Consider the following 10,000-nt stretch of genomic DNA (forward strand, 5'->3'; position numbering starts at 1 on the left):
GAGGGAATATTGAATAAAGAAGGGAAGGAAGAAAACGAAGGAAAAGGGAGGTATTGCGAAAGGAGTGAATGAAGGAAAAGGCAAAAAATGATGGAAGAAGGAGTTTCAGAAACAAAAGAGAAGAAAACGGAAGAATAGGATGAAGGAAAATAGACAACAATAAAAAAGAGATAAGAAGAATTAATAAGGATGAAAAGAATGTAAAGAAAATAACAGAGAATGAAAAAAAACGATTAGAAGAAGAGAGAAATAAAAAAGGCCGCGTAAAAGAGGAACGAAAAACAGAAAATAGAGATGAATAGAGATAGAGGAAGACTGGAAAAAAAAAAAAAAAAAACTATTCGAAAAGGTGAATAAAACCGAAAGAAAGAAAATGAAGATGGAAATTAAAAGAACGAAAGATGAAAACACCCAGGAATAGAATAGTCCGAGACTAAAGTGAAGAATTAAAAACAATAATAACAATAATAGCAATAATAATAATAACAATAATAATAATAACAATAATAATAACAATGATAACAATAATAATAATAGTCATAACAATAATAGCAATAACAATAACAATAATAATAATAACAATAATAACAATAATAGCAATAATAATGATAACAATAATAACAATAATAATGATAACAATAATAACAATAATAATAATAATCATAACAATAATAGCAATAACAATAACAACAATAATAATAACAATAATAGCAATAATAATGATAACAATAATAACAATAATAATGATAACAATAATGATAATAATAACAATAATAATCAGAAAAAAAGACCGAGAGTGAAATGAAAAGGAATGAAAAGAGATCGAAAGGTGGGAGGACCCCCCCTCCCCCACCCCACCCCACCCCACCCCCACCGCCCCCTCGCCCCCGCCAACGACCCCGGCTAATGAAGGAGGCAGTCACGTGACACACAATAACATTCGGCTGGAAACGCCCACCTCACGTTAGGACCTCGTTAGTACGACCCCCCTCTTCGCCGGGACCTCGTTAATGCGCCTTCTTGTCCCTCCGCCCGACCGCTCATTGTGGTGTTTGTTTTAGAACGACCGCAGTGTTTATGCAACGGCTTGTACGGACTTCGTTAAGACGACCGCACCGCGCTGTCCCGCTGGCCGGCAGGGGTCGTTAGAGCGCCGATCCTGATTTATGTTTTTTGCGCGCCGCTCGCCGCTTCCCTTCGCTGCTGACTGCGCTTCTGCTGGGATGACCCTGATGCTCACTGCTGAAATGACCCTGCTGCTAACTGCTGAAATGCTTCTGCTACTGATTGCTGAATTGCTTCTGCTGCTTACTGCTGAAATGACCCTGTTGCTGACTGCTGGAATACTCTTGCTGCTAAAATGTTCTGCTGCTAACTGCTGGAATGACCTTGCTGCTGACTGCTGAAATGCTTCTGCTGGTGACTGCTGAAATGACCCTATTGCTCACTGCTGAAATGCTTCTGCTGCTGACTGCTGAAATGACCCTATTGCTCACTGCTGAAATGACCCTATTGCTCACTGCTGAAATGCTTCTGCTGCTGACTGCTGAAATGACCCTATTGCTCACTGCTGAAATGACCCTATTGCTGAAATGCTGACTGCTGAAATGCTTCTGCTGCTGACTGCTGAAATGCTTCTGCTGTTCACTGCTGAAATGCCCATGCTGCTCACTGCTGAAATGCTTCTGCTGCTGACTGCTGAAATGACCCTATTGCTCACTGCTGAAATGACCCTATTGCTCACTGCTGAAATGCTTCTGCTGCTGACTGCTGAAATGCTTCTGCTGTTCACTGCTGAAATGCCCATGCTGCTCACTGCTGAAATGCTTCTGCTGCTGACTGCTGAAATGACCCTATTGCTCACTGCTGAAATGACCCTATTGCTGAAATGCTGACTGCTGAAATGCTTCTGCTGCTGACTGCTGAAATGCTTCTGCTGTTCACTGCTAAAATGCCCATGCTGCTCACTGCTGAAATTACCCTATTGCTGACTGCTGTAATGACCCTACTGACTGCTGAAATGCTTCTGCTGCTGACTGCTGAAATAATGTTGACTGCTAAAATGACTGCTGCTGACTGCTGAAATACCCCTGGTGCTGACAGCTAAAATGCTGCTGCTGTTGACTGCTGAAGTGTTCATGCTGGAAATGCACCAGCTGATATTTTGCTGATTATATTCCTGCTAGCAAATGATGGCCATATTTTTGCTGACAAATGCCGGGGCGCTTCTGGTCACTACTGACTGCTCTTCTGCTGACACAGCCATCATCGCATTCTCGCTGACCTCGCCTCCTGACAACAGTACATTCTACTTATGATACACACTCTATTGACAACACCCTAGACCAGTAAAACACTGACAACGCGTCCTTTTATGTCCACACTTCTTACTGACAACGAACCATTTCAGCTGACAACATCCGCTTATGCTGACCACAGTCCTTGACCGCTGACAACACCCCCCCCCCCCAACAGGTCCTACAGCCAAAAGCTATCTCGGACAACATTTTCATGCAAAAAAGTCTATGGTAATTAATGTTTATAGAGTGACACATGTTGTCAATTTGTCAGATGAAATGTTTGTATTTTGAACAGGCATAAACGAATAACCTTTTTTAGAATGCATTTATTGTTATTTCTATTGTCACAATTGTTATCATTATCATCATTATTATCACTGATATTACTATTATTTTTATTATTGCTATTGTTATTATTATTATTGTTATTATTAGTGTCATTATGATCATTATTATTTTATCATTAGGATTATTATTATTGTTATCATAATTGTTAAATTGATAGATAGTGAGAGAGCCAGGCACACAAACAGAAAGATAGATTTATAGGCAGATGGATAATTATACATATACATATGAATAAATCTATCTATCTATCTATCTGTCTATATGTATATATATAATATATATATATATATATATATATATATATATATATATATATATATATATATATATATTTATATATGTGTATATATGTATATATGTACATACATATATATATATATATATATATATATATATATATATATATATATATATATGTGTGTGTGTGTGTGTGTGTGTGTGTGTGTGTGTGTGTGTGTGTGTGTGTGTGTGTGTGTGTGTATACAGAGAGAGAGAGAGAGAGAGAGAGAGAGAGAGAGAGAGAGAGACAGAGAGAGACAGACAGACAGACAGACAGACAGACCGAGATAGAGACAGAGACAGACAGACAAACACACATACAGACAGATAAACAAAGAAACTCCATCTAGACACACAGAGACAGAAAACAAACACGTATCCTCCAGACACAGAAGCACAGGCAGAGAGGCCAGACAGCGCGAGACAGAGCCCCCCCCCCCCGTCCCACAGACTCCCGTAGTGAAAGCAGCGTCAGGAACAGAACAGCATGAACAAAGAACTGCGTCGTGCTGCTGTAATACCATCAAACTGTGACGATGCGACCGCTGGCGACACCGAGGGGACGAGAGGGGAGAGGGGACGAGAGGGGGGAGCGGGGAGAGAGAGGAGAGAGGGGAGGGGCAGGAGGGGGAGAAGGACGAGGGAGGAGGGAGAAGGCGGAGAAGAGATGGGATAGGATCGAGAGGACAGAGGAGAGAGGGGAAAGGGGAAGAAGGAAGAGGAGGAGGGAGCTGGAATAGGGTCGAGAGGGGAGAGGAGAGAAGGGAAAGGGGAAGAAGGAAGAGGAGGAGGAGGGAGGAGGGAGCTGGAATAGGGACGAGAGAGGAAAAGGAAGAGTGGAAAGGGGAAGAAGGAGGAGGGAGGGGGAGAAGGGAGGAGGGAGGGGGGAGAAGGAGGAGGGTGGGGGAGAGGGCGAAGGGAACGAGGTGAGAGGGCAATAAGGATAGGGGAGAGAGGGAAGAAGGAGGAAAGAGTTAGGATGTGGACGAAGGGGAAGAGGAGGAAACGAAGAGAGGAATAAGGAGGAAGAAGAGGATCGGGGAGGTGGGGGAGGGGGGCAGGAGGTAGAGGGTCAGGAAGTGTTGACAAGGAGAAGACGGAAGAGGGGACGAAAGAGGAAGAAAAGCACCAGCAGAAAGAGGAAGAGGGAGATGAAGAAGATAAGGATTAGGGGGAATTAGGGAAAAGGGGAGAACAGGGAGAGAAGGAAGAAGGGGATCACGAGGTAAGAGGGAAAGTAAGGGAAGAGGAGACGAAGGGAGAACGAAAGAGGAAGAGAAAGAAAAGTAAAAAAAAGGAATGAGAGAGGAAAAGAGAGTAGAATGAGAAGGAATAAACGAAAGAAAAAGATAAAACAAGTGGAAGAGAAAGGAAGGAGAGAACCAGAAGGAAAATTAGAATCAGTAAAAAGGAGAGAGGTGAACGGGTGAAAAAGGAGGAGGAGGAAGAAGAGGAGGAGAAGGAAGAGAGAGACAAGAAGAGGACGAGAAGGATGAGAAGGTGGAAAGGATAAGAGGAGCAAGCGGAGGAGCGAAAAACAGAGGAAGAAAAAGGAGAGGAAGGAGGAAAAGAGAAGGAAAAAGAAGAGGGTAATGAAGGAGCAAGCCAGACAGAAAAAGAAGGAGAAACAGAGCAGGAGGAGGAGGAGGAGGAGGTAGAGGGGGCATAAGGGGAAGAGAGAGAGAGAGAGAGGGGAGAGGTGGGGGGGGAGGAAAGAGGGAGAGGGGGGGAAGAGGGGAGACGGGGGGAGGAAAGAGGGGAGAGGGGGGGAGGAAAGAGGGGTTAGATTGAGAAGGGGAAAAAAGTCTTGACCGTTTTATATCGGTCTATTCATGGTTTCGCCCCATCGGCTCCTGGACGAGCGAGAACCGTAGCCCTACACTGAGAAGCTTTTATGTGCGGCGAACTTCAATCTGGGGGTCGATTTATTTATTGATTTTTTTTTTTCCTTTCTTTCTCTGTTATTGACTTCGAAGTTTTAGGGAAAGTGTAATAAAGAAAGTGGACTTGCGCGTATATACTGTATGTGTGTGTGAGAGTCTATGTACAAAGATAAGTATATACATGCATATATAGAAATGTATACATACATGCATACATACATACATACATACATATATATATATATATATATATATATATATATATATGTATATATATATATATATATATATATATATATATATATATACAGACACATATATACATATATCTATATCTATAGCTCTATCTATCTATCTATCTATCTATCTATCTATCTATCTATCTATCTATCTATCTATCTATCTATATATATATCTATATATATATATATATATGTATATCTATATCTGTCTATCTATCTATCTATCTATCTATCTATATATATGTGTGTGTGTGTGTGTGTGCGTATCAGTCAGTGAACAGATAAAGTGATAGGTACTTTAGCAAACTAAGAGGCAACGAAACAAACAAATAATACACTTTTCATCACACACAAACAATTTCCAAGGCAAGCCCTCAAACCCGCCCACACTATTCACCACGCCCACTACGCCTTCTCCTCGCCGTGGGCGGCTTAGACAACCGCCCACAGGAAAGAATCATGAACTCGCCGACGCTCGCCTCACTAAGGTCTCCCGAGCCATAGACATTATTGATAAATTGGCCATTAATGCTCGCCTTAACCTATTACAACCATGGTGTGCCCCTTTCATTGGTGTTGTCCCCGGGCCTCCTCTTCCCCTCTCTTATTCCCTATTTCCTATTATTTCCTTCGTTTCCCCTCATTATCGAGGCTCGTTTGTCGCCGCGTCCGAACCGCTAATGGTTTCGGATGCTGGCTGCCGCGTCTCGGACTGGGCGGGAACGGCCGCGGAGGCTGCGGGAGAGCGGCTGCGGCTGCCGGTTGGGAGGCAGGTTTATGTATATATATATATATATATATATATATATATATATATATATATATATATATATATATATATATATATATATATATATATATGCAGAGAGAGAGAGAGATACATCTGTGTGTGTGTGTGTGTGTTCATGTTCATGTTTATATATATATATATATATATATATATATATATATATATATATATATATATATATATATATATACATACATATATATATATATATATATATATATATATATATATATATGTATATATATACATATGTATTTGTATATATATACATATATGTGTGTGTGTGTGTGTAAGTTTGTATGTGTGTGCCTATGATAACGTTATTGTTTGATATTGTATGTATATGTATATGCTGGTCAGTTTATCCTATTTCCATTTTAATTGTTTACTTTTATAAACGTAGCATACGTATTGGTAATTTAAGTCCAGTTAAGGTATCTTGTCTCAAATCTCATTATCCAATAAAATTATCAGTGTCTTTTAAAATTCCAACATTCCTTATTTCTTTTTTTTATCCTTTTTGGAAAAAAAATAACGATGATAATGATGATAACCATCATTAACACTATCTTCATTATGATTAAAACTAAACCCAATATTATCTTAGGAACGCTCTTGGTTAATATTATTCACATTATCCCAAAAATAAAATATTTTCAGAATTATCATAATAGTGTTTTGATATATTCTAGCATAACGGTATTATCATCATAACAGAATTATGATGATAAAGATACGATAACAAGTTGTAGTACAATGATAGTAAGATCATCCTCATAAGCAACATTAACACGATCTTCATTATCATTAAAAACTAACATTAAAATTAATTATCTTTGGAACGTCCTTGAGAGTACCCGAAGGAGGCGCTCGAACGTCTTAACGACCGAGTGTTAAGTTCCTGAAGGGAGGGGTGTAAGGACCTCCGTAACACCCCTCTCTCCCCTCTTTCCCCTCACCTCCTCCTCCCTCTCCCCTCCTCTTCTCCCCTCCTCTTTCCCCTCACCTCCTCCTCCCTCTTCCCTCTTTCCCCTCACCTCCTCCTCCCTCTCCACTCCTCTCCTCCCCCGACTACTCCTTTTCCCATCTTCCCCCACCTCCTCCTCCTCCGTCTCCCCTCTTTCGTCTACGTTTATCTCCTCCTCCTCTCTCCTCTTCCTTCTACGTCCATCTCCTCCTCCCTCTCCCCTCTTCTCCCCACCTCCTCTTTCCTCTCTCCTCTTCCCCTGACTCCTCCTTTTCCCATCTTCCCCCCACCTCCTCCTCCTCCCTCTCTACTCTTTCTTCTACGTTTATCTCCTCCTCCCTCTCCTCTTCCCCCACCTACTCCTCCCTCTTCCTCCTCCTCCCTCTCCCCTCTTTCCCCTTCTCTCTTCCCCCGACTCCTCCTTTTCCCATCTTCCCTCCCACCTCCTCCTCCCTCTCCCCTCTTCCTTCTACGTCCATCTCCTCCTCCCTCTCTCCTCTTCCCCCCCCCTCCTCCTTCCTCTTCCTCCTCCTCCCTCTTCCTCCTCCGTCCTTCTCCTCCCTCTCCCCTTTTCCCTTCGTCATGAGTAGGCTGGCGGGGGGCTAATGAGAGGGTTGGATAGTAAGGGGGGGGGGGGTGCTGAGGGGGTTTGGATGGAGGGGGTGAGGTGGAGAGGGAGATGGTAAGGGAGAGTGTTAAAGATGGGGTAGGAGGGAGGGGTGGAAAACGAGAGGGGGGGTTATGGGGAGGGTGTTAAGGAGGTGGGGGTGGGGGAAAGGGAGCTAAGGAGAGAAGGTTTTAAGGAAGTAGGAGGGGGGAAGGGAGTTAAAAAGACGGGGAAGGGGTAGGGAGGGGGGAGTATTAAGGGAGAGCTGGATAGGGGTAAGGGGGTTAAGGAAACGGTCTAGGGGGGGGATGATAAGGAGATGGGATAAGGAGGAGGGGGAGGGAGGATGGATGAGTAGGGGGAAGGGGTGGTTAGGGTGGTAATGGTCCCTCCGTGTGACCAGTAATGACCCAAGATAGGCGCCGTTATAGTGTTTCCTACCCCCCCCCACCACCACCACCACCACCCGTCCTCCCTATCCCCCATTTGTCTGCCCCTCTACCCTTCCTTCCTTCCTTCCTTTTCCTTTTATTCTCTAGTTTTCTTATCTTTAACTCTTTATTTCTTCTTTTCTGGATCTTTATATTTCTTTTTTCGTTGTATTTTAATCGTTGGATGCTCTCTCATTCTCTCTGTCTGCCTGTCTCGTTCTCTCTTCTCTCTTTCACCCTCTATTTTTATCTTTCTATCTATCTATATGTTTGTCTATACTCTCTCTCTCTCTTTCTCTCTCTCTCTCTCTCTCTCTCTCTCTCTCTCTCTCTCTCTCTCTCTCTCTCTCTCTCTCTCTCTCTCTCTCTCTCTCTCTCTCTTCCTTTTTCCTCTTTAACTTTTGATCTGTGTATTTCCGGTCTCCCTTCTCTTCTCCTTCCCTTCCTCTTCCCCATCACTCTCCCCGACTTCCTCTAGTTCCACCCTTATTCCTCCCCTTCCTTCGCTTCCTCTTCCCCTCATTCTCACACTTATTTCCCCTCTTTTATTCATTTCTTTTTATTTATCTGCTTCTCCCCTCCCCCCCCTTAAAAAAGTGGCTTTGATTCACCCTTTCGCCTAAATCCTCTATTCTTCTGCTGTGTTTCTACTTCTTTTGTCTTTTGTTTCATTATTCTTGGTGCTTCTTCTTTGAATTCTTTCTTCATTTCTTCATTTTTTAAAAAAAAAATTTTATATATAAAGGCAAATGGGTATATACAAGGAGACATGTCTGACTACTTATACTAATAACAATATGTTGTACACATACACTCAGAACACACAAACACAAACAAACACACACACAAATACAGACACACATACCACAAAACACACACGCACACAAACATACACACCCACACAAACACACACACGCACACAAACACACACACACACAGAACGCACAAATACATACACACACACACACAGAACACATACAAACAAACACACACTCACATACACAGAACACACAAACAACCACATACAGAACACATACAAACAAACACACACACACACACACACATACACCCCCCATTAACAAGTCCACCCACAGACGGACACAACACGCCCCCGAACTCGCATGACGCTCCAACCAGCTTCGAGTCCTCATGCATTCACTCCATGCTTGCAGTGATAGTGATTTCAATTCTGCTTTAATTCACTCACGTGTTTGTGCCAAGAGAACGCACGCCCGGCTGTTCATCATGCGTTCTTTAGGCTTCGTAACTTGAAATGGGTGATGCAATTTGGTCCCATGATCGGTTTTACGTACGGGATCGGAGGACAGGAATCGAGATAGGGTAGCATTATCGTTATTTATTGATTATTGTTTGTTGTATCGACTGTTTTAATGATTTAATGATCCCGCTAAATTAAGCTTTATCTTGACAGTGGAGGAGGAAGTCCTTTGCTTACTAAGAAGGAGGGTTTTATAATGATCTTGATAAACCTTTGCTGTTGGTTTCGCTGTGTGAATACTAAAGACTTTTTGTATGTTTAGAGAAAATTTTCCTGCTGCAATGTTATTATTATATTCTTAGTTGTAGGCTTTGCAATGGATGTTGAATTAGTATGCTGTATGCAGGTAATATGTCTTTATGTATAAGTATCGAGTCTGTATACATTATACAGTTGATGTTTCATTTTACGCTATACAGTTAAATGTTTGTATATATTACAAGTGATTTTTGTATATAGTTGATATGCTAGCTTATAGTATACGGATGTTTCAGTATAGAATATATCTTATTCTGGTGTTTTAGTCCTCAGTATGATTATATATGAGGACTTTATATGATTTTCATCACGTGGGTATCTTCTACCAGAACAATCTACTTACTTGTTCCTTAATAATGATATGATTTATAATGATTATTCATACCACTGATTCACTGCTATTGTAGTTCATACTAGCTATTCTTATAAATACTTACAATTACAAATCATACAACCATTGCTACCAGTTATTCAGATAATTAAACATATTTCAGACTATCTACTCTGCCGCTATAACGCATACTATTCATTGCAGTGTATACTAGGACCCTATACTTTAACAATATATACTATTCACTGTATATAAAACCTTATCATGTATTTTTGATAATTTATA

The 10,000-nt window shown here is 41.6% G+C and overlaps 1 protein-coding gene across 1 annotated transcript in view; it reads right to left on the reverse strand.

The window, feature by feature from the left end:
* The window catches only part of LOC138864842 (streptococcal hemagglutinin-like), a 66,405-nt gene extending 64,139 nt beyond the window's left edge, over positions 1–2,266 (reverse strand). Inside the window, exons 1-4 of the mRNA XM_070133453.1 lie at positions 2,244–2,266; positions 2,010–2,141; positions 1,601–1,946; positions 1,209–1,423 (exon numbers count right to left, since the gene is read on the reverse strand). Of these exons, the coding sequence (XP_069989554.1) occupies positions 1,209–1,423; positions 1,601–1,946; positions 2,010–2,141; positions 2,244–2,266 (716 nt within the window). The remainder of the gene's footprint in view (positions 1–1,208; positions 1,424–1,600; positions 1,947–2,009; positions 2,142–2,243) is intronic.
* Between the last annotated feature and the right edge of the window lie 7,734 nt (positions 2,267–10,000).

This window comes from Penaeus vannamei, chromosome 18 (genome assembly GCF_042767895.1).
Source record: "Penaeus vannamei isolate JL-2024 chromosome 18, ASM4276789v1, whole genome shotgun sequence".
NCBI classification, from domain to species: Eukaryota; Metazoa; Arthropoda; class Malacostraca; order Decapoda; family Penaeidae; genus Penaeus; species Penaeus vannamei.